The sequence below is a fragment of the Oncorhynchus keta genome, chromosome 17, assembly GCF_023373465.1.
Source record: "Oncorhynchus keta strain PuntledgeMale-10-30-2019 chromosome 17, Oket_V2, whole genome shotgun sequence".
NCBI lineage: Eukaryota > Metazoa > Chordata > Actinopteri > Salmoniformes > Salmonidae > Oncorhynchus > Oncorhynchus keta.
In genome coordinates this window covers 32,710,204-32,735,511 of record NC_068437.1, presented here as the reverse complement: position 1 = coordinate 32,735,511, position 25,308 = coordinate 32,710,204, and the positions used below count along the sequence as shown (strand labels likewise).

At 43.8% G+C, this 25,308-nt stretch overlaps 2 protein-coding genes across 4 annotated transcripts in view; one reads left to right on the top strand and one right to left on the bottom strand.

Moving 5' to 3' along the window:
* The window catches only part of LOC118395732 (transmembrane protein 60-like), a 29,177-nt gene extending 8,713 nt beyond the window's left edge, over positions 1–20,464 (top strand). Inside the window, exons 2-3 of one of the 2 annotated variants that reach the window (XR_008066484.1) lie at positions 2–472; positions 20,305–20,464. The gene's annotated coding sequence lies outside the window, so the exon portion shown is untranslated. Of the gene's footprint in view, position 1; positions 1,924–20,304 lie in introns of those variants that run through there. The other variant, XR_004828034.2, reaches the window with a different exon arrangement.
* On the bottom strand, positions 1,911–15,562 carry LOC118395731 (lysine-specific demethylase RSBN1L-like). 2 transcript variants are annotated; one of them, XM_035789595.2, is made up of 8 exons: positions 14,959–15,562; positions 14,565–14,693; positions 13,695–14,377; positions 5,810–5,947; positions 5,531–5,673; positions 5,142–5,309; positions 4,890–4,998; positions 1,911–4,736 (listed from the first exon to the last, which is right to left on the bottom strand). In XM_035789595.2, exons 1-8 carry the CDS (start codon positions 15,419–15,421, stop codon positions 2,943–2,945), a joined length of 3,627 nt encoding a protein of 1,208 aa, XP_035645488.1. In that variant the 5' UTR covers positions 15,422–15,562; the 3' UTR covers positions 1,911–2,942. The 2 variants fall into 2 exon arrangements, with proteins under 2 accessions (XP_035645488.1, XP_035645489.1); XM_035789596.2 differs by having other exon boundaries at positions 14,974–15,460.
* Positions 20,465–25,308: the final 4,844 nt, after the last annotated feature.

The following is a 25,308-nucleotide window of genomic DNA, read 5'->3' as shown; positions in this document are numbered from 1 at the left end:
GGACCTGAGCCCTCGGACCATGCCCCAGGACTACCTGACATGATGACTCCTTGCTGTCCCCAGTCCACCTGGCCATGCTGCTGCTCCAGTTTCAACTGTTCTGCCTTACTATTATTTGACCATGCTGGTCATTTATGAACATTTGAACATCTTGGCCATGTTCTGTTATAATCTCCACCCGGCACAGCCAGAAGAGGACTGGCCACCCCACATATGCTCTCTCTAATTCTCTCTTTCTTTCTCTCTCTCGGAGGACCTGAGCCCAAGGACCGTGCCCCAGGACGACCTGACATGACTCCTTGCTGTCCCCAGTCTACCTGACTGTGCTGCTGCTCCAGTTTCAACTGTTCCGCCTTGTTATTATTCGACCATGCTGGTCATTTATGAACATCTTGGCCATGTTCTGTTATAATCTCCACCCGGCACAGCCAGAAGAGGACTGGCCACCCCACATAGCCTGGTTCCTCTCTAGGTTTTGGCCTTTCTAGGGAGTTTTTCCTAGCCACCGTGCTTCTACACCTGCATTGCTTGCTGTTTGGGGTTTTAGGCTGGGTTTCTGTACAGCACTTTGAGATATCAGCTGATGTACGAAGGGCTATATAAATAAATTTGATTTGATTTGAACAGATGACTCCCATTGAAAAAGCATCCGAAATTCTCAGACACAAAATCCCATTGTCGGCAGCCTTACACCTATCAGGTTCCATCAGACCTGCAGACACTGAAGGGGATCTTGGATGTTCCCGGCCATTGCTTTGTCTGTTGGGCCCATGTTATGTGTTGGGAGTTTCACTTTAAATGTACGGTGAGCTCCAAAAGTTTTGGGACAGTGACACAATTTGTTGTTGTTTTGGCTCTGTACTCCAGCACTTTGGATTTTAAATGATACAATGACTACGATATTAAAGTGCAGACTGTCCACTTTAACCAGAGAGAATTTTCACATTGGGTCAACCGTTTAGAAATTCCAGCACTTTTTGTACATAGTCCCCCCATTTTAGGGGACCAAAAGTATTGGGACAAAATTCACTTATATGTAGTCAAAGTATAGTATTTTGTCCCATAGTCCTAGCACGCAATGATTACATCAAGCTTGTGACTCTACAAATTTGTTGGATGCATTTGCTGTTTGTTTTAGATAATTTTGTGCCCAATAGAAATTAATGGTAAATATTGTCATTTTGGAGTCCCTTTTATTGTAAATATGAATAGAATATGTTCCTATTCATGTCGATTCTGCCATGATTACAGACAGTCCTGAATCAATCGTGAATAATGATAAAAGTTAAGACCCACAAATATACCTCCAAGGCATGCTAACCTCTCACCATGACAGTAAGGTTAGCATTTTGCAGGGGTATGATATTTGTGCGTCTAACTTTCTTTTCGCTAGACTTTTTACTGCGGCGCCATCCGCGTAGCGAAACAGAATGTAAGCGAGCGAGATTTACGGTTGGTTTACAAGGTTAAAGGGCAATTCTGCCACTTTTCAACCACATATTCATAATCTACAGCATCAAACCAGTGTCCACATATGTGAAAACAGCACATTTCTATGGTATGTGGTTAAAAAGATAAGGGGGAAAAATGATTCTCTGTGACAACACAGGGTAGGATCGAGTTTCTAGCCCAAGCGAGTGTATTTTCTTGCTACCCAAATCACCAAAAAAACTCATAACTTTTCAACTTCATCTTTTTTTCCAACAAAACATAGAAATGCAACGTTTTTGCATATGTTGATGCTGGAGATGTTGAAAAGTGGTGGAATTGCCCTTTAACAGACATGTGCATTAAAAATCAAACTACACTACTGATGATTGGTGGATTCAGTGAGTGTGTGTGATCAGAGCTGGGGTCAATTCAGTTTTCAACTTGGTCAGATGAGAATGTGCACAATGAACAAGAGGCCATTGTAATATTAGGAACCTTTTATTGAGAGGTTCTGGTCAAAGTATAAATCACACTACCAAGTCTTAATTTTAGGAATAAAAGGTATTTACAAGAGTTTCTCACATACATCTGAACAAAAAAATACATAAAATGATAAATAAGTTCTATGGAAAATAAAACTTGTCTTACAAAAAATATATGCATTTCTGTATACATTTTCTCACATCAGTACTAGTACATCCATACTGTACAGATTCGGTACGTATCATTTACAGCCCTGTATTGAATCATACATGTAAGCCTGGTCCAAAAACAACCCCTAGCTCTGAGCCCTTCTGTGTTGGCAGAACTGAAGTGCCTGGATAGGTATAAGGAACGTGGTAGAAGCTCCCCATAGCATACAGGCAGACTAGTTCTCTATTTAAAATAGACACCTATCCCCTACTACCCACTTCTGTATAGTCTAGTGTAGACTAAGGAAATTCTGTCTAGATGGGGAACCATATTGCCAAAGTACACCAATCTGGTCCTGTCAGATCTGCAAACTTCAAAGTAGGAAAGGCTAGGAGAAGACAAAGGAACCAAGGGGCTGTTTTGGGACCGAGTTGTATAGTACCTAGAGTAGGTGCTTTAAGAGAATAGTGTAGCTAAGTAGTGCACAGGTCACAACGGTTTTCATATAAAGAACCTACTACGTACATTCACTAACAAACGTAAAGTGAGCTACTTAGCGTAAATTCTTACTTTAGCCCTCTTCGGATGCTATGAAATGCATCCGTCCTCAGATCTGATGCTGACATGACTATTGGTATTAGCTACGTAGTGGAACATTTGCGTTTACCTACCCAACTGTGTTAGATCAGTGATTACTTCAAGGAATGGAGGAAAGAAAAGGATTTTCAAAGTTTTCAAAACAGGGTTAGGTCCCAGATCTGTATGTGCTTTAGCCAATTCAACTCCTCTGTATATGTACTATGGCATGACAATGATAGTATGGCTGAAGCAGCAACAGATCTGAGAGCAGACTAAGTAAGAGAGAGAAAACTACACATTCATAATAAAAAGGCTTTCTGCTGTGCGTGTGTGGTGTGTGGTTTCATGGGGTGTTTTAGGGAGTGCTGCGGCCGTGTGTCCTGGAAAGGAACTGTAGGTTTGGTCTGTGTTGTGTCCTTTACTTTTGGTCCTTTAGAGGGTGCTAGCGTCCGGCTCTCGGACTTGGAGAGAGCACCTCGACAGTCACTGTGGTGGTGAGACTTGTCTGTCAGGGAGAGGGGCGGGGCTTGAAATGCCTCCATAGGCTTAAAGAGGTCAAAGGTTACAAGCGTCCGTGGGGGTTTGTGGTCTGAGGGGGGGCAGCTAGGGGCAGGGGGCGGTTTCTTCCTTTCCTCCTTATGGTTGACCCCTCTATCCCTCTTCCCCTCCTTCTTCACATGAGACGGTGTGTTTCTGGAAGTGACAGCCTTTCCATCCTCCTCTCTCCCTGGCTTGGTGTGTGAAGTGTGTATGGATGAGTTACCCTCTTTCCCCTCCCTGTAACCATTTCTCTCCTTCTTTCCATGTGAGGGTTTATGCCCATGTGTGCTGCTCTCTCTGCCCTCCTCTCTCTCTCGTCGTGTGTGAGACTGTGTCTGTGTACTACTACCACCTCTGTCCCGGTCTCGTTCCTTTTTGATTTGAGGTTGTGTCTTTGAGGCTGTGTCTGCCTCTCTCATTCCCTTCTCCTCCTTCTGGGCATGTTGAGATGGATGTGTGTGTTTCCTCTCCTCATCCTCCTTTTTCCTAATGGGTGGAGATGTCTGTGTTTGTGTGGTGCTTTCCATCACACTCTCATCTTTCCCCTTCACCTTCTCTCCATCTTTCCCTCTCTCCCTTTCTCTGTCCTTATCTTTAACCCTCTCTTTCTTATCTTTCTCCCGCTCCTCTTTTACTTTCTCCTTCTCTTTATCCTTCACCCCCTCTACTTTCTCCTTCTCTTTCATCCTCTCCAGTTTCTCCTTATCTTTCACCCTCTCCTCTTTCTCCCTCTCTTTTCCATCTTTCTCCAAATCTTTCCCCTTCCCTTTCTTGACTGGTGGTGTTTGTGTGGCTGTGCTACCATCCTTTCCCCTCTCTCTTTCTTTCTGGACTTGTGGAGGTGTCCTGTGGTGTCTTTCTTCCTCCTCTCTCTTTATCCTAGCATGCTGTGATGCCTTCGAGAGTTCCATATCTTCTCCATCTCTCTCTCCCTCCATCTGCACTTGTGGTGCCATCTGTGTGGATGTGCTGACATCTCTTGCTCCCTTTCTCTCCATCTCTTCTATCTTGTGATGCTCGTCAACCTCCTTTCTCTCCTTGACTTCCAGTAGTGTCTCTGTGAGTGGGTTTCCTTCCACTCTCTCCTCCTTGACCAAAGGTGATGTCAGTGTAGGTGTACAGCCTCCTCTCTCCCCTCCCTTCTCTTCCTCGGTGTCGTCTTCCTCCTTACAAACTAGTGGCGGCTCCAGTACAGGTGTCCGTTCTCCTCCCTCTTCCTTTTCCTCAGTCTTCACCTGCGTCCGTGGCTGTGTAAGAGTGTCTTGCTCTTTCCCCCACTCCTCCTCACTCTCCTCTGTTTCTTCCTCCTCCTCTATGACTTGACTTGTTGCCCTTGTAGAAGTACAGCTCTCCTCCTCCCTCTCTTGGTCCAGGTGGTATTGTCTGAGGCGGATGTGCCAGGCCAGGCTGCAGACAGCAGACACAGTCTTGAACTGGTGCACCACTCCCCTGGGGATGAAGTAGATGTCGTCGTGGTAGAGTTGGATACGGGCGTAGCGGATGCCCTCTCTCCTTAGCTGGTTCAGCTTGGCATCATCTATCCACTGCACACACTACGTAGTGGGAGGAAAGGAGAATGGGAGGGAGAGGAGAGGAAAGGGCAGTAGAGGAGATTATTTTGTTGGTTAAAGCCACCATTCACACACAATCATTGGTTAATAATCTGTTCTAAGGATCCATGTAGAATCCATTGATCTCAGACGTACCTGTGAGAGGGGTGGTTCGTACAGGTCTAGCTGGAGCCTCTGGACCACCTCTGGGAAATCTCCAGCGTGGAAACACACCACGTCTTTGGTTACCCTGGCAGGAGCATCACTACAGAGAGAGACAGTGGAGAGGGAGAGACTGTCATAAAGAGGAACTCCGGTGTGTGTACACACACACACACACACACAACCCCCTTCCCTACCTACACACACACACAAGGTCAGGGCTACAGAGACCAGATGTGTACCCACCCCTCTCCGCAGCGCACGGCCTTGAGCACCCCCACGGCGGCGGTGGTCTGTCTCTCGAAGCCCTGTCCGATGTGGTCGGCGTGGGCTCTGGTCCGGTCCTCAAATAGCATCTCCCTGGGCTCGCTGGCCCGTGGCAGGTACTGCAGGTTCTTGATCTCATTGGTCGACCTGGAACAGAGGGAAATGTAAATGCATTTTTAAAGTAAAAACTAAATGCCATAGGATGTGGCATGAGGATACCACAGACTGCTTCATTAAATTGAATGTCTTATTTCATGTTGGTGGCTTGCTGCAATGACTTGGTTCTTGTCCCTAGCAAACTTAGACCTACAGCAATCTTCTCACAATGGTGGACAAACAACAATGCCAAACAAAACCAAGCAATGTACCTCTTTCTCTTGAAGGGGGACTTTGGAATGTCAGCCACAGGGATCATCTGTTCCCCTGGTCTGACCCACATGATGGGTCCGTCGTCACTCTCTGTGGGGCTCCGCAGGCGCAGGCTGGAGAACGTGCCCCAGGGCAGGGTACGCTGGGACCACACACATAAGCTCATTTACTGGTATATATTTATTTATTTTATTTCTGTTTAAACAAAAGTATAATAGCACAGTGCTGATGAAATTACACAAACACTGTCTATGTAAAGACACACACTCTAAACCAACCTCTAGGAAGGGAGATTCCTCCAGCATGTTGATGAACTCGGGGAAGTAGTCTCCCACCTCCTCGTCTACGGCCCCCACCAGGCTGACCTGCCGCATGGCCCCAGCACGGTATGTCCCCTGGGAGTAGGTACGCTTCACCTGGGGGGGCAGAGACACGGGAGAAACTGGTTAGAATATTTTTGCATTAACATGATTATGTAGCTTGTGACATTCTGCTTCATAAATGTCCAAAATATATATATATTTTTAAACTTAGCTGCTGACATGAAACATATTTTGGGATTGTATCAACAGTGGCCTAATAAAATAATTTAAAAAAAATACCAAAAGATAGTTTGAGTGTATTTTCCCTTTAAGACAGAGGCTATAAGTTGGAAGCATATTGACCAATCATTCATTAGCTAAATACACTGCTCAAAAAAATAAAGGGAATACTTAAATAACACAATGTAACTCCAAGTCAATCACACTTCTGTGAAATCAAACTGTCCACTTAGGAAGCAACACTGATTGACAATAGACAACAGGTGGAAATTATAGGCATTTAGCAAGACACCCCCAATAAAGGAGTGGTTCTGCAGGTGGGGACCACAGACCACTTCTCAGTTCCTATACTTCCTGGCTGATGTTTTAGTCACTTTTGAATGCTGGTTGGTGCTTTCACTCTAGTGGTAGCATGAGACGGAGTCTACAACCCACACAAGTGGCTCAGGTAGTGCAGCTCATCCAGGATGGCACATCAATGCGAGATGTGGCAAGAAGGTTTGCTGTGTCTGTCAGCGTAGTGACCAGAGCATGGAGGCGCTACCAGGAGACAGGCCAGTACACCAGGAGACATGGAGGAGGCCGTAGGAGGGCAACAACCCAGCAGCAGGACCGCTACCTCCGCCTTTGTGCAAGGAGGAGCACTGCCAGAGCCCTGCTAAATGACCTCCAGTAGGCCACAAATGTGCATGTGTCTGCTCAAACGGTCAGAAACAAACTCCATGAGGGTAGTATGAGAGCCCCACGTCCACAGGTGGGGGTTGTGCTTACAGCCCATCCACCAACGGATGCTTTAGTCCAGGTCTGGGAGGAGATCCCTCAGGAGACCATCCGCCACCTCATCAGGAGCATGCCCAGGCATTGTAGGGAGGTCATACAGGCACGTGGAGGCAACACACACTACACTGAGCCTCATTTTGACTTGTTTTAAGGACATTACATCAAAGTTGGATCAGTCTGTAGAGTGGTTTTCCACAATTTTTAGCGTGACTCCAAATCCAGACCTCCATGGGTTGATCAATTTGATTCCCATTGATCGATTTTGTTGTCATCACATTCAACTATGTAAAGAAAAAAGTATTTCATAAGAATATTTCATTCATTCAGATCTAGGATGTGTTATTTTAGTGTTCCCTTTTTTTGAGCAGTGTATAAGGCTAACACTGCATTGAAAGAGTTAGGCTAGGACATCTTGAACAGGATCATCTATTTTGGATGCAATTTACAGTGCTTGCGTGTGCAGTGATTTAAAGCAACGATATTCCAGTGATAGAGAGAGATTGATCTCTCCCTGCCTGCCTGCCTGCCTGCCTGCCTGCCTGCCTGCCTGCCTGCCTGCCTGCCTGCCTGCCTGCCTGCCTGCCTGCCTGCCTGCCTGCCTGCCTGCCTGCCTGCCTGCCTGCCTGCCTGCCTGCCTGCCTGCCTGCCTGCCTGCCTGCCTGCCTGCCTGCCTGCCTGCCTGCCTGCCTGCCTGCCTGCCTGCCTGCCTGCCTGCCTGCCTGCCTGCCTGCCTGCCTGCCTGCCTGCCTGCCTGCCTGCCTGCCTGCCTGCCTGCCTGCCTGCCTGCCTGCCTGCCTGCCTGCCTGCCTGCCTGCCTGCCTGCCTGCCTGCCTGCCTGCCTGCCTGCCTGCCTGCCTGCCTGCCTGCCTGCCTGCCTGCCTGCCTGCCTGCCTGCCTGCCTGCCTGCCTGCCTGCCTGCCTGCCTGCCTGCCTGCCTGCCTGCCTGCCTGCCTGCCTGCCTGCCTGCCTGCCTGCCTGCCTGCCTGCCTGCCTGCCTGCCTGCCTGCCTGCCTGCCTGCCTGCCTGCCTGCCTGCCTGCCTGCCTGCCTGCCTGCCTGCCTGCCTGCCTGCCTGCCTGCCTGCCTGCCTGCTATTTGGAGTCAGGTGTTTCAATTAAGATGAGATTGGAGGTGTGGGTTGCACAGGTGCCCTTCCCTTTAAATAAAGGCACACAAAGCCTGGTTACTGACAAATCTGTTCTTCGCCAGCAAGATTGGTTAGTGTGAACCATGCCTCGATCCCAACAACTTTCACAGAGCCTTAGAAGACGCATTATAGAGATGCACGAAGCTGAAAAGAGTAACAAAAGCATTGCTAAAGACCTTGGTGTTCATCAATCCACGGTAAGACAAATTGTCTACAAATGGAAAAGATTTAGGACTGTTGCTACTCTCCCTAGGAGTGGGTCTCCTGCAAAGATCACTCCAAGAGCAAAAAAGGGCAATCATGAAAGAGGTGAGAAATAACCAAACTTTCAGAAAACTCTACAAACAATGGAAATCTGTGTTCATGTGTCCACTATCAGAAAAACACTGAACAACAACGGTGTTCATGAAAGGCCACAACAAAGGAAACCACTGCTGTCTAAAAAAAAAAAAAACATTGCAGCACGTCTCAGGTTTGCCCAAGACCGACCACCTAGATGTTTCACATCACTTCTGGGAAAATGTGCTGTGGACAGATGAGAAAAAAAAATGAACTTTTTGGGAAAAAGCCACAACACTATGTGTGGAGGAAAAAGGGCACTGCACACCAACACCTCATCCCAACTGTGAAGCATGGTGGAGGGAGCATCATGGTTTGGGGCTGCCTTTGCTGCCTCAGGGCCTGGACCCCTTGCGATTATTGAGGGAACAATGAATTCAAAAGTGTATCAAGACATTTTATAGGAGAATGTCAGAGGAGCAATATATGACTTCAAGCTTAAGAGAGGTTGGGTGATGCAACAACACAATGACCCAAAGCACAAAAGTAAATCAACTAAAGAATGGCTGAAAAGGAAGAAAATGTGTGTTTTGGAATGGCCAAGTCAGAGTCCTGACCTTAAACCAATTGAAATGCTGTGGCGTGACCTGAAGAGGGCTGTGCAATAAAGACAACCCAGAAATATTGATGAACTGAAACAGATTTGAGGGTAGGAATTAGGGACGCACAATATATCAGTGAACATATCGGAATTGGCCGATATTAAATAAAAATGCCAACATTGATATCGGCACAATGTCTAGTTTAACGCTGATGTGAAAAACCAATGTCAAAGCTGACGTGCATACCTATATAACGTAGGTGACGTAATGACATCACGTAAAACACAGCATTCCTAACCTAGCCCACAATGTTTGCTATGTGGATCGAGCAGTCAACAAGGCGAGCAGTCATTTGTGGGTGATGTTGGTTTTCACGACTGGTTGAGCACCGGTACATACTAACGTTACCAAGTGCACTATTGTTCAGATGTTGCCCTACCGGAGTTACACAGTAATAGCGCCACCGCTATTAGCTTCACGACATACTATGGGTCCCCTTTGGGTCTTTGCGTGTCAAAAAAGATATGACAAATAACACTATTTGACAATAAATACAATTTTATTTGTCACATACACATGGTTAGCAGATGTTAATGCGAGTGTAGCCAAATGCTACACTCGCACTATTTGACGCGTTAAATAAGCTTTTAATTTGACACGTCAAATAACACAGATTGTGTGTTCTGAATTTGCATGTGCAAGCCAGGCGCGACCACTACTATCAGTAGCACTGTAAAAGCTGTACAAAAAAGTCTGCAAACAAGCAAACACCGGCCACGAACGATGTGTTTACAATACCTTGTTGGTAATAAAGCATAATTTATTCGACCGCAACTTCTGGGGTAGCTAGCTTTATTTAGCTTGGTACCTAGCTAGCACCAATACAACCAGCCTAAAAACAACAACCAGTAGAACCTGCAGTCATTTTCACTATTCTTAGCAATGACATAGGAATCCTTGTGAGTAAATATTAGCTAGGTATCCACTTGTTGTTCGCCTATTGAAATTTTACTTTAGTTCATGAAAATTAATAGCTAGCCAGCTACTTATCTTTGTAGCCCAGAGCGAACGTTATAAGCAGCCAGCTAGCTTCATCTGGCTAGTGAGGCTCGACCTGACCAGGTCATGTGTTGTGAAGCTAACCAGAAGAAGAATTAGGCATAATAGCGCAATTTGCACTCTGCCTTTCAAAATACAAGTACCTCTTTGAAAGTGATGCAGAAGGTTACAATTAGTGGAATCATGCCATATTTATACGAGATAACGTTAAACAAGGTAGGAATGTGAAGCAATAAAATTGGGTATCAGTCTACTCGGTGACACCATCAGAACACAACTGTGAAGAGTTCACGCAAATATTAGTGTTGTAGCTCTTATCGCGGAACTGTGACTGTGTGAAATCACCTCCCCAGTCAGCCTATTGTGTGTATTGACATTCATATTGCACTGTACAGCTTTACCTAAGGATTGGGGATCAATGAAATGGGGTAACAGTCTACTCAATACCCAAGTTATTTTTTCCCAACGTCATCCTCAGAGTTATCAGACTTTAAAAAATCCACGCAGTATTGTTTTTCCTCTGGAATAGTGTTCAACAGAACAAGTTGACAATAAATGTGTTTCAACTCAAAGTTTTTTCAGGGTCCCACAATAAGAGCTATGATGCTAATGTTCTCTGGGTGTCACTGAGTAGACTGATACCCCATGTCATTGATCCACAATCCATAGGTAAAAAGTACAGTGAAATAAGTATGCCCCACAATGCAATTCTAAAGTATAATAGATTGTGTGATTTCAACAAATTGTCAAATTAACAAATGATTGTCTTTTGTTGAGTTTATATAACATTCCAATCTCGTTTAGCATGATCTATTCAATTATGGCATAATTCTACTATTTCTATTCATTTGCATCACTGTCAATGACACTTTTAATTTAAAGGCTAACCTCAAAGTCCACTATTGTGGCTAATCCTTATTGTGGCTAGCGTCACATAGATGGGTCCCACCACCATTAATGAAATAATAAATGAGGGTTATTTTAGATGACACCTAGCTATATATCTATAGTGTGTGTAACCTTCATTTAACTAGGCAAGTCAGTTAAGAACAAATTCTTATTTACAATGACAGCCTACCCCAGCCAAACCTGGACGATGCTGGGCCAATTGTATGCCGCCCTATGTGACTCCCAATCACGTCCGGATGTGATACAGCCTGGAATCTAAGTGCCTTAGACCGCTGCATCCGTGTGTGTCAACTATTTAACTGTACTAGAATGCTTGAAAGGGCGCAAAAATTTTAAATATCGTTATTGGATTATCGGATATCTGTATCGTCCAAAAATTTTCATATCGGTGCATCACTAGTAGGAATGATTCAAAATTCCTCCTCAACTTTGTGCAAGTCCTATAAGCAGCTACAGGAAACATTTCAGGAAACATTTCGTGGAGGTTGTTATTAAAGGAAGATCTACAAGTTACTAAATTCAAGGGTTCACTTTTTCTAGCCTGCACTGTGAATGATTACTCAATGTCTTCAATAAGAATGTGTGTCATTAGTTTAGTCAGATTGTGTTTGTCTATTATTGTGACTTGGATGAAGATCAGACCACATTTTATGAGTAATCAATGCAGAAATCCAGGTAATTCCAAAGGGTTCAAACTTTTTCTTGCAACTGTAGGTTGTAATATGGTTATGGGTCGGGGGGCTTGGCTTCCCCAGTGATTTTACCCACGCACAGCTACTGCCTATATGTTGTTTATCAACTACGTGGAAATTCCCACACCCAATTTGTGAATAAGTACAAGTAGCCTTAGTCATTCTTCGGAGGTGAAATCTAAACTCGCTAGGACAGGAAATGACATTGAAATAGCAGCAGGAACTTCCTCTGGAGGGTACTTTAAAACCCTTAGACTAAAATGTGTGCCCCCACAGGAATCTAATTAACATAAAAAGAGATCCCCATCAAAATACATCTGTTTAAGCTAGAAATATCAGTTTTGTTTTTGCATAGGCTGTGTCTCAATCCATCACATTCGCCGATATCGACCTTCTGTATCTGCAGTGAAAGGTGGCAGAGCTGGAGTAGTGTTTGTCAGATCATGAGACATCCCGAAAACGTCTGTAGCGTTCGAACGGGTTGGCCTACAAACTATTATGAAAACACTATTGAAAGATGAGACTCATGAATAGGATGGTGCTCTCTGTTTTGCACAAGATTCAACTGAAGGCTCCTGGTACCATACCAGTATGGAGATAGTTTAGTGCCTAAAAAATAAGGGGATAAATACATGTACAAATACAAATTGTTTCCTGATCTTAATTTCTCTCAGATATAGGACAGACACTAAAGAATAAACTTCCTTTTTATTTTTTGGGGGACTATCGGTTGTTCCATATAGTAAATCCGCCATTCAATGAGTTTCTATTGGCTAATCACAATAATACCAAATTCAATGTTTCATGAATTGTTTTTTTATATATACATTAAAGGGGTCTTAAAATTCTAAATCAAATAGCAAAACAATCGTTGGTATCACAATCTTAAAACAATTCCATATGTTAGCTTAGAACCCCCCCCCCCCGGTTTAGACAGGGCTTAGATTCTAGAATGTTATTAAACACTGCCCTCTCACCATTCGGTTTACAAATCTCCACTGACCTCACATATCAACAATCTTTAACCTCTCACCAGCCTTACCTCAGGAGGCCTGACGCCGCATGCAAATACAAACAGGAAAACACCTCAAATGCGCAATTTGATTGTGTTCTTGTTTGTCATGTGTAAGCCCAGTTCCACAGTCATCCAACCACTATTACTCAGGCTTTATTTTGGAGATTACATTTACAACTGTACTTTTTAAAGCCCAATTTAACTCATGCTTCTCTGCCAGATATCACTGAGTTGGTACATGCCACTGTAATGATAAAAGCTTTGTTACCTAACCCGGTGTACATCTCATGCAGACGTGTGATAGTGTCTGCTAGTAGAGACAACTCTGAAACCTGTGCAAGCTCTGTAACAAAACAAACTGCTGCCGTGTGTTTATTCTTAATTGTAAAACTGGAACTTGGAGGGAATGACCTCGTAAGGTTAAAACGTGAGGAACTCAACCATCTGTGGTCATTCAGATTTGCTACTTTTTATCCCACTCACACAGTGAGTAGTCATGTAATTGATCAAGGGAATTCATCTAGCCATACATTAATATTGAGAAAATGTTTTGAATAAATAATTAATTCATACCAGCAACATCGAGCAGTAGCAAGTGTCTGTCTTATGCCCCAATTCACATAGCTAATGGCAACCGAAGCCCACTAATAATCCTTTAACACGCTGCAATGTTTGTTCACATGATAGAATCACATTAAGTAGTAAGTGATAGCCTTTCATCTTCAGCATCGCTGAATGCTCAACCATGTGGTGTCTCACATAGAGAGCAGTAGACCTGTCAAACTATCTGCATGGAGGAAGGAAACAGGGTTGCTAGGATACAGGACTAAGAGTCCCTGGTCGAGGGGAAATATATATGGAGATTCTGAAAGTAAACTAAAACACATTGAGAAGAGTGAAGGAGTCACTATCAGAACCTACTGAAGAGTCAAGTCGTCACACTAGCAAAACCTACTTAAGTCAAGGTGTCACACTAGCAGAGCCTAGTGAAGAGTCAATGATTTACATTAGTAGAACCTAGGGAAGAGTCATGCACTTCAAAGTCACACATATACATCAGCACCAGTGTGTATAAGTGGCTGGTACTGAGGTGGTGATTCTTTAGGATGATTATAAAGCATTCTCATCCATCCACTGACCTGAGTGTGGAAGTTGGCCATGGTGGTTGTCTCTATATCCTTCTTCCCCAGCACCTCCATCTTGACCGGCGCGTTGGGGAACTTGTAGGAGAAGTAGTCCAGAAAGTCTGGTAGGTAGGAGGCTGCTCCATGGATGATGCCCATGACGTAGTGGGCCGCTTCAGCTTGGTCCTCGCTGAATGACAGGGTGACAAATTCCTGGGCGAAGCGCTGCATCTCGGCCGGGGAGAGACAAGCCAGCTGCTGGCAGTAGGCGTGGGCCACCGAGGCTCCTCCGTTGGCCTGCTGCTCCACGTGGATCAGACGGCCAAACTCCAGCCCTGACATGCCCTGGGACTGGGCACTGTGGAGGGGGGAGCCGTAGCCCAACCTCTCCCTGACCATGGAGGTAGTGGAGGTGGACACGGAGGTAGTAGTGGTGGTGCTGGAAGGATCCTGATGGGGACTTGGGAAGGTGTGGAAGAAACTGTTATTGGTGTTGTAGTTACTCCTGTCTGGTGTGTTGAGCAGGTCCGGCAGGTCCACAGACATACCAGAACACACCGTCTGACTGGAGCGGTGGTACATCTTGGGACGGCTGCGTCTTTCCCTCTCGCAGTCTTTGTGCTTCTTTTTCTTCTTTTTCTTTAGCTTTTTCAAGAGGAGCTCGTCCTCCGAGTTTACTTTAGGCTTCTCTGTTGATTCTGCAAGGAAGAGAAGACAGTGTAAACCAACAGGTGTAAATAAGATGTGTGCATGACCTACCTACTTCACAGCTTTTGACTCAATTTATTATGAGGGAAGCTAAAATAGTGTGAACACCTGCCAACTTGGCATTGAATCGCCATGACTTCACCATTATTTATTTTTATATTTATTTTTAATCCATACCGTTCAGGGGAGATTTCACCTCTCCATTCTCCCTCTCATTCGAAACCATAACTTGGTGGTTCTTCTTCTCCCTGTCCCTCTCTTTATCACTCTCCTTTTTCTTCTCTCTCTCATCTTTGCCAGTGTGGTCTAAAATACAGAAATTGAATACAGTTTAAGTAACAAACACATTGATTCTGAACCATCAACATTTAATTAAACTTAATCTCAACTGTAGGCCTTTCTGTCAATCAGTGGTATAATAATCTACTGGGCCTAGTAGCATTATGTAGGCCTACTGTACAGTAGCACTGCTTAACTAATCCTATCAGCTGGCTTTAGTTATTTCAAACCTAGTTTTCATGACTTTTTACATTCCATCTGTGATTCAAAAGACTGACAATGTTGACCCTACCACACGCTGTATCACCGTTCTCCGTCTTTGTATGGCAACTCTCAGGGTTCACTTTCTCCATGAGTGAACTCTGCGTTTTAGCGCTCTTCTCCTTTTCCTTGTGGCGTTTCTCATTCGGTTTCTTCACTTTCGCAGGAGAGGCGAGAAAGTTGCTGATCTTGAAGATCTTTCGTGTGAGAGCTGGCGCGGTGGAGTTGCTCGGCTTGGCCGGGCCGAAACTCCATTTCGCTGGGCTTCCATAACTCTGCTTCCCGTTGTGTTTTTCCCCTGCACACACTAAGTCCCCGTTCAATTTATTGTGTTTCAAACTCTTCTCCTCGATTCGGACTTTCTTTGGCGGTGGAGGGTAGACATCATTTGAAGACTGTAGTCGACTCTCTGGCGGTATTTTGGGTACCAAGGGGTTTGGGGGATTTGTTTTGCCATTAGCTGAGAAATGCATGGAACCTACGGACTCGGCCATCTTGGAAGTTTCTATTTTTTACACTCACACGTAGCTGCTGCGTGACTGAGAGACAGGGGAGGGGCGGTCCCTTGTGTAGTACGTCAGAAGACAAGAAGCGGGGGGCGGGGGGGGGGGGGTGAAAACAGTAAACACTGTTGTTTACATGTTGCAAGCGGGAAAATCGAGCTATCATTGATACAATTTACACTATGCACAATGTAAATCAACTACATTCTTACAATGCATTTATATAATGGACATTGTCACTGTAACGGTATCTCAATGTGGGAGATATACTCAAGATAGTGAAATAAATGAGGACATTAGAATATTTTTTAAATAACTAGGCAAGTTTGTTAAAAACAAATTCTTATTTACAATGACGGCCTACCCCGGCCAAATCCCAACCCAGACGCTGGGCCATTTGTACGTGACACCTCTAGCACTGAGATGCAGTGTATTAAACCTCTGCGCCACAAAGATGTGAGTATTTGTATGTATTAAGTATTCCCTAGTAGCTACTCTTCCTGAGGTCCAGCAACATTAAGGAAGTTATACATTAAAAAAAAATATTACATGACATTACATTTCACTTTATCCAATACATTTAGTGTGTTCCCTCAGGCCACTATTCCACTATCACATATTTACAATACAACATCTATGTGTACGTGTGTAGAGTGTGTCTCTTCAAAGTCCCTGCTGTTCCATAAGGTGTATTTTAATCCATTTTTTTATCTGATTCTACTGCTTGCATTAGTTACCTGATGTGGAATAGAGTTCCATGTAGCCATGGCTCTATGTAGTACTGTGCACCTCTCATAGTCTGCTCTTTACTTGGGCATTGTGGGGTATGCATGGGTGTCCGAGCTGTGTGCTAGTAGTTTAGCAGACACCTTGGTGGATTCAGCATGTCAACACTTCTTACAAAAACAAGTAGTGATAAAGTCAATCTCTCCTCCACTTTGAGCCATGGGAGATTTACGTGCATATTATTAATGTTAACTCTCCATGTACATTTAAGGACCAGCCGTGCTGCCCTGTTCTGAGCCAGTTGTAATTTTCGGAGGTCTCTCTTTGTGGCACCTGAGCACAAGACTGAACAGTAGACCAGGTGCGACAAAACTAGAGCCTGTAGTAACTACCTTGTTGATAGTGTTGTTAAAAAGGCAGAGCAGCTCTTTATTATGGACATACTGTACTTCTCCCCATCTTAGCTACTGTTGTATCAACATGTTTTGTCCATGACAGTTTACAATTCAGGGTTACTCCAAGCAGTTTAGTCAACTCAACTTGCTCAATTTCCATGTTATTTACTACAATATTTAGTTGAGGTTACAATATTTTGTTGAAACTAACTGCAGCTCTTTGTTAAGTGTTGCAGTGATTTCACTCCCTGTAGTATCTGATGTGTAGTGTTGAGTTATCCGCATACAGACACAATGGCTTTACTCAAGGCCTGTGGAATGTCATTAGTAAAAATTGAAAAAAGTAAGGTGCCTAGACAGGTGCTCTGGGGAATTCCTGATTCTATGTTGGAGAGGCTTCCATTAAAGAACACCCTCAGTGTTCTGTTAGACAGGTACAGTTGAAGTCGGAAGTTTACATACACCTTAGCCAAATACATTTAAACTCAGGTTATTACAATTCCTGACATTAAATCCTAGTAAAAATCCCCTGTCTTTGGTCAGTTAGGATCACCACTTTATTTTAAGAATGTGAAATGTCAGAATAATAGCTGAGAGAATTATTTCTTTCAGCTTTTATTTCTTTCATCACATTCTCAGTGGGTCAGATGTTTACATACACTCAATTAGTATTTAGTAGCATTGCCTTTAAATTGTTTAACTTGGGTCAAACGTTTCGGGTAGCCTTCCACAAGCTTCCCACAATACGTTGGGTAAATTTTGGCCCATTCTTTCTGACAGAGCTGGTGTAACTGTGTCAGGTTTGTAGGCCTCCTTGCTCACACACTCTTTTTCAGTTCTTCCTACAATTTTTCTATAGGATTGAGGTCAGGGCTTTGTGATGGCCACTACAATACCTTGACTTTGTTGTCCTTAAGCCATTTTGACACAACTTTGGAAGTATGCTTGGGGTCATTGTCCATTTGGAAGACCCATTTGCGACCAAGCTTTAACTTCCTGACTGATGTCTTGAGATGTTGCTTCAATATATCCACATTACATTTACATTTAAGTAATTTAGCAGACGCTCTTATCCAGAGCGACTTACAAATTGGTGCATTCACCTTATGACATCCAGTGGAACAGCCACTTTACAATAGTGCATCTAAATCTTTTAGGGGGGTGAGAAGGATTACTTATCCTATCCTAGGTATTCCTTAAAGAGGTGGGGTTTCAGGTGTCTCCGGAAGGTGGTGATTGACTCCGCTGTCCTGGCGTCGTGAGGAGTTTGTTCCACCATTGGGGGCCAGAGCAGCGAACAGTTTTGACTGGGCTGAGCGGGAACTGTACTTCCTCAGTGGTAGGGAGGCGAGCAGGCCAGAGGTGGATGAACGCAGTGCCCTTGTTTGGGTGTAGGGCCTGATCAGAGCCTGGAGGTACTGAGGTGCCGTTCCCCTCACAGCTCCGTAGGCAAGCACCATGGTCTTGTAGCGGATGCGAGCTTCAACTGGAAGCCAGTGGAGAGAGCGGAGGAGCGGGGTGACGTGAGAGAACTTGGGAAGGTTGAACACCAGACGGACTGCGGTGTTCTGGATGAGTTGTAGGGGTTTAATGGCACAAGGTCCTTTGCTGTTGTTCTGGGATTGATTTGCACTTTTCGCACCAAAGTACGTTAATCTCTAGAAGACAGAACGCGTCTTCTTCCTGAGTGGTATGACGGCTGCATGGTCTCACGGTGTTTATACTTGTGTACTATTGTTTGTACAGATGAATGTGGTACCTTCAGGCGTTTGGAAATTGCTCCCAAGGATGAACCAGACTTGTGGGTCTACAATTTTTTTCTGAGGTCTTGGCTGATTTCTTTTGATTTCACCATGATGTCAAGCAAAGAGGCACTGAGTTTGAAGGTAGGGCTTGAAATACATCCACAGGTACACCTCCAATTGACTCAAATGATGTCAATTAGCCTATCAGAAGCTTCTAAAGCCATGACATAATATTCTGGAATATTCCAAGCTGTTTGAAGGGACAGTCAACTTTGTGTATGTACATTTCTGACCCACTGGAATTGTGATACAGTGAATTATAAGTGAAATAATCTGTCTGTAAACTATTGTTGGACAAATTACTTGTGTCATTCACAAAGTAGATGTCCTAACCGACTTGCCAAAACTATAGTTTGTTAACTATAAATGTGTGGAGTGGTTGAAAACAAGTTTTAATGACTCCAACCTAAGTATATGTTAACTTCCGACTTCAACTGTAAGTCTTTATCCACAATATAGCAGGGGTTATAAAGCCATAACACATACGTTTTCCATCAGCAGACTTTGATCGATAATGTCAAAAGCCTCACTGAAGTCTAACGAAACAACTCCCAAAATCTTTTTATCATCAATTTCTCTCAGCCAATAATCAGTCATTTGTGTAAGTGTCGTGCTTGTTGAATGCCCTTCCCTATAAGCGTGCTGAAAGACAGTTGTCAATTTGTTTACATTAAAATTAAAAGATGGTCAAACACCATCTTTTCCAAAACTTTACTAAGGGTTGGTAACAGGCTGATTGGTCGGCTATTTGAGCCAGTAAATGGGGCTTTACTATTCTTGGGTAGCTTTACTTTTGCTTCCCTCCAGGCTTGAGGGCACATACTTTCTAGTAGCCTTAGATTGAAGATATGGCAAATAAAAGTGGCAATATTGTCCGCTATTATCCTCAGTAACTTTCCATCCACATTTGTTTGGTTTTCTATAGAGCTCCATTTTTATGGAACGGTCTGCCTACCCATGTCAGAGACGCAAACTCGGTCTCAACCTTTAAGTCTTTACTGAAGACTCATCTCTTAAGTGGGTCATATGATTGAGTGTAGTCTGGCCCAGGAGTGGGAAGGTGAACGGAAAGGCTCTGGAGCAACGAACCGCCCTTGCTGTCTCTGCCTGGCCGGTTCCCCTCTTTCCACTGGGATTCTCTGCCTCTAACCCTGTTACGGGGCTGAGTCACTGGCTTGCTGGGGCTCTCTCGTGCCGTCCCTGGGGGGTGCGTCACCTGGGTGGGTTGATTCACTGTTGTGGTCGGCCTGTCTGGGTTGGCGCCCCCCTTGGGTTGTACCGTGGCGGAGATCTTTGTGGGCTATACTCGGCCTTGTCTCAGGATGGTAAGTTGGTGGTTGAAGATATCCCTCTAGTGGTGTGGGGGCTGTGCTTTGGCAAAGTGGGTGGGGTTATATCCTTCCTGTTTGGCCCTGTCCGGGGTGTCCTCGGATGGGGCCACAGTGTCTCCTGACCCCTCCTGTCTCAGCCTCCAGTATTTATGCTGCAGTAGTTTATGTGTCGGGGGCTAGGGTCAGTTTGTTATATCTGGAGTACTTCTCCTGTCCTATTCGGTGTCCTGTGTGAATCTAAGTGTGCGTTCTCTAATTCTCTCCTTCTCTCTTTCTTTCTCTCTCTCTGAGGACCTGAGCCCTAGGACCATGCCCCAGGACTACCTGACATGATGACTCCTTGCTGTCCCCAGTCCACCTGGCCATGCTGCTGCTCCAGTTTCAACTGGCCTGGGCCCTAGGACCATGTCCCAGGACTACCTGACATGATGACTCCTTGCTGTCCCCAGTCCACCTGGCCATGCTGCTGCTCCAGTTTCAACTGTTCTGCCTTATTATTATTCGACCATGCTGGTCATTTATGAACATTTGAACATCTTGGTCATGTTCTGTTATAATCTCTACCCGGCACAGCCAGAAGAGGACTGGCCACCCCACATAGCCCGGTTCCTCTCTAGGTTTCTTCCTAGGTTTTGGCCTTTCTAGGGAGTTTTTCCTAGCCACCGTGCTTTTACACCTGCATTGTTTGCTGTTTGGGGTTTTAGGCTGGGTTTCTGTACAGCACTTTGAGATATCAGCTGATGTACGAAGGGCTATATAAATAAATTTGATTTGATTTGATTTCATTTGATTTTCCTTGCTTGGGAACTCAGTGTACTATCACTACACTGACCTACAATTTGAGGCCATATGAATGGGATGAGATCACGGCCATGCTGAAACATTAAAATGTGCCACACGGTGGAAGCAGAACTGAACAATGACATCACCTACACCTCCATATACAGTGCCTTCAGAAAGTTTTCATACCCTTGACTTATTCCACATTTTGTTGTGTTACAGCCTGAATTCAAAATGGATTAGATAGTTTTTTTCTCTCTCACCCATCTACACACAATACCCTATCATGGCAAAGTGAAAAAATGCTTTTTGAAATATTTGCTAATTTAATGAAAATGAAATACATAATTGTCTAATTTACATAAGCATTTACACCCCTGAGCCAATACATGTTGGAATCACCTCTGTCAGCGATTTGTTTTTCTATTTATTTTTAATCCCCATTTCCTGCTGCCAAGGCAATCTTCCTGGGGTCCGGCAATACAATTTTAAATGTTACAATACATTCATAACAGATTCACAACACACTAAGTGTGTGCCCTCAGGCCCCTACTCTAATACCAATTTGTTAATTTGTTTACTGTAAAATAGCATTGTATCTGGTCAAAGACTCTTTTTTCCAAAAACTTTACTAAGGGTTGGTAACAGGCTGATTGGTCAGCTATTTGAGCCAGTAAAGGGGTTTTTACTATTCTTAGGTAGCGGAATGACTTTTGGTTCCCTCCATGACTGAGGGCTCACACTTTCTAGTAGGCTTAAAGATATGGCAAATATGAGTAGCTATTATCCTCAGTAATTTTCCATCCAAGTTGGCTTATCATTGTTGATAGACAACAATACTTTTTTCACCTCTTCTATTCACTTTACGGAATTCAAAATGACAATTATTGTCTTTCATCATTTGATCAGATATACTTGAATGTGTAGTCTCAGCGTTTGTTGCTGGCATGTCATGCTGGCATGCTGGCATGTCAAGTTTGCTAATCTTGCCAATGAAAAAATCATTAAAGTTGTTGGCAATATCAGTCAGTTTTGTGATGAATGAGCCATCTGATTCAATGAATGATGGAGCCTTTTTTCCCAAAATGTATCTTTGTTTCATAGTGTAGTTTCTTCTTCTTTTTATTCAGTTTAGTCACATGATTTCTCAATTTGCAGTACGTTTGCCAATCGGTTGTGCGGCCACACTTATTTGCCATTCCTTTTGCCTCATTCCTCTCAACCATACATTTTTTAAATTCCTCTTCAATCCACTGGGATTTAACAGTTTTTACAGTCATGTTCTTAATGGATGCTTGCTTATTAGTAACTGGGATAAGCACTTTCATAAATGTGTCAAGTGCAACGTCTGTTTGCTCCTCATTACACACCACAGACCAACACATTATTTACATCAACAACATAGGAATCACTACAAAACTTATTGTAGGACCTCTTATACACTATATTTGGCCCAGCCTTTGGAACTTTGGTTTTCCTAGATATGGCTACTATAGTGTGATCACTACATCCAATGGATCTGGATACTGCTTTAAAGCAAATTTCTGCAACATTAGTAAAGATGTGTCACGACTTCCACCGAAGGTGGCTCCGCTGCCTGTTCAGGCGGCACTCGGAGGTCGTCGTCGCCGGTCTACTAGCTGCCACCGATCCTTTTTCCTTTTCATTTGGTTATGTCTGTGTTGCGTTTCACCTGTGTTCAATATAGGGTAATTAGGGGGGTATTTTAATCTCGCCATACCTTCTGGGTTTTGTGCGGGATTGTTACGATAGCTGTCATTTTGTTTGGGTTGCGTTTTCTTTTGTTCTGTTGAACAGGTGTTTTTTTCTGGACAGGGTCAGGTTGTTTTGAGGCTACTGTTGTAGTCCTGTTCCTGTTCTTTGGACTTGTTAATAAAAACACTATTTTTCAAAGTATGCTCTCTCCTGCGCCCGAATCCACACCCACTTCTCCTTGGGGAGATATATGACAAGATGTGATCAATACATGTTGATGATTTAATTCCTGTGCTGTTTGTAACTACCCTGTTAGGTTGACTGATAACCTGAACCAAGTTGCAGGCACTGGTTACAGTTTGAAGGTTTTTCTTGAGTGGGCAGCTTGATAAAAGCCAGTCCATATTTAAATCACCCAGAAAATATACCTCTCTGTTGATTGTCACATACATTATCAAGCATTTCGCACATGTTATCCAGATACTGACTGTTAGCAATTGGTGGTCTATAGCAGCTTCCCACAAGAATGGGCTTTAGGTGAGGTAGATGAACCTGTAGCCATATTACTTCAACAGTATTTAACACCAGCTCCTCTCTAATCTTTACAGGAATGTGGTTCTAAATATGAACAGCAACACCTCCACCACTGGCATTTCTGTGTTTTCTGTAAATGTTATAACCTTGTATTGCTACCACTGTATCATCAAATGTATTATCTAAGTGAGTTTCAGAGATAGTCAGAATATGAATTGAATCTGTTACTAGCAAGTTCTTAATTTCATGAACCATTAAGCTACATATGTTAACGTGGGCTATTTTGAGCACTTTTCTAGGATACTTGCTGGTTTTAGTTTATTTACTGGGAATCGTAGCAGAAGTAGATATTCTCATGCTATTTATGTTAGTGCAGGGTGAGCGGCACACAGTGTGCTTCCTACTAGGGCACACCGCCTGAGTGCTAACAGCGTTAATCTGGTTCATAGGCACATGATTGTTGCATACAATAGCTGTAGGATGCACTATAGGAGAAGGAGGAATCTCGGTTTCTGCTCCTATTGTGGAGAAAGGGGTAATTTCTCCCCAACCTACCCTCCACGACCCATGACACTCATTTAGAACAGATCACCTTTTTGATTATAGACAGCCCCACGCACCCCATTGTTTTAGGACTCCCCTGGTTGAGTTGGCATAACCCTGTTATTTATTGGTCCAAGAGGAGACTGCTGGGTTGGTCGCATGATGCTGCCACCTCCGTGCCTCACGGTTGGGATGGTGCAGTACTTCACAAAACTGGACTTGAGGAGTGTCGGTGACGAATGGAAAACAGCCTTTTCCACGACTATGGGGCATCACGAGTATCTCGTGTTGTCCTTTGGCAAGTCTAATGCTTCTTCAGTCTTCCAGGCCTTTATTAACAAAGTGTTTCGGGACATGCTGGGACGGGGTGTTGTGGTTTATATAGATTACATTTTTGTCTATTCTGCTGACCGCACCCAGCATGTCTCTTTGGTCAGGTCTGTGTTGGAAAGACTGTTTGAGCATAATCTATATGTTAAACTAGAAAAAAAAGGTTTTCCAGCAGTCCGTGTCCCTTTTGGGCGACCTCATATCCACAGAGGGAGTGGAGATGGAGGAGCAACGTGTCAGCGCAGTCAAGTCATGGCACATCCCCAACTCCGTGAAAGCAGTCCAGCGATTCCTGGGGTTCACCAACTATTTCCGGGGGTTCATCCGGGGCTTCAGCACAGTGGTCACGCCTCTTACCTCCCTGATGAGAGGAGGTCCCTAGCAGCTTCGTTGGACGGCGGAGGCGGAGAGGGTGTTCGAGACACCACTGCTCCCGTGCTGGCACATCCCGACCCCTCACTCCCCTTCATCGTTGAGGTGGATGCCTCCGAAGTAGGAGTCGGGGCAGTGCTGTCCCTGTGCACTGGAACCCCTCCAAAGCCCAATCACAGTCTTGAATACATTTTACGTTTTTATAATTTAGCAGACATTCTTATCCAGAATGACTTACAGGAGCAAGAAGGGATAAGATTTTTCACCCAATCGGCTCAGGGATATGAACCAGTGACCTTGTGTTTACTTGTACAATGCTCTTAATCGCTAAGCTTCAAACGTCCTATGTTTTAAACATCATTGGACACAACGCTCCCATGAAAACATTAATATCTTACATTCTGAGAACATGGCAACCATGTTCTGTGTATGTTTGGCATGATGTTGATGAAATATTCTCCTAACCCTCAGAAAGCTGGACACATTAATGTTCTTGCGATATTCCAATGACACTGTCTAGATTATTAATGTTGAATATACTGAGAACATGGTAACCACATTCTGGGTAAATTCTGGAAAATCACTGGAACATTCCTATGAAAACGTTAGGGAATGACCTAATAAGCCTCTTAAAGATGCAGCCTGGGATCTTAAGCACGTACAAATGTATAAGATATCATATGAATTGCATACACATAAAACAAAAACAAATGGTTGACGTAGTACACAGTTGTGTACAATTTTCATGGATCCGTTTTGGCTCTTGAGATCTACTTTCAAAACTCATGTCTGAAATTACTTTTTCAAAAGTTGTGGGAACATTTGATGTTCGCTGGGGAGAGACATCAGGTGCACTTTAAAATATGATTAAGTTATTTCAGAAGCTAGCAGATTCATTACATACCAACAAAAGTTGCAAATCACAATAAAACAACATTACGTTTTGAGGTTCACTTTCCTTTCCTTAGTCGAACAACACTATCATGAATCTAGCAAATAAGTATTTATTTAGTTTCATAGCATAAACGTTTGTTAGCAAATCTCTCACACTGGCTTAAGTGCAGGGGGTTGCTTAGCAATAGTTGCCTCGGAAGGAAGCAACATCTGCATAGAAGTTCCCATTATTTGTGAATCTGTTTGGATCAAACAGCTAGGGTGACTGCTAAAATAGCTTTGTAATAATAGAGTGTAGTATCTATCAAATATAACTACTTTATACCATTCACTAACCATAAACTATTTACATAGAAATTTGGGTACATTTCTGGACAAAATTCTAACTTACTCAACCCTTAAAACTTTTCATAGGTCTAGTAAAAATCCAAATAGTGTGAGGAAGAGAGAGA

Bases quoted from the DNA above. Each gene is read 5' to 3' on its own strand.
- LOC118395731 (XM_035789595.2), bottom strand. From the start codon at position 15,421: ATGGCCGAGTCCGTAGGTTCCATGCATTTCTCAGCTAATGGCAAAACA. The intron at 5,948-13,694 runs GTCAGTGGATGG...CTGCCCCCCCAG, and splicing joins TGGCCAACTTCCACACTCAG to GTGAAGCGTACCTACTCCCA. The intron at 5,310-5,530 runs GTACATTGCTTG...CCTCTGTTCCAG, and splicing joins TCCCCCTTCAAGAGAAAGAG to GTCGACCAATGAGATCAAGA.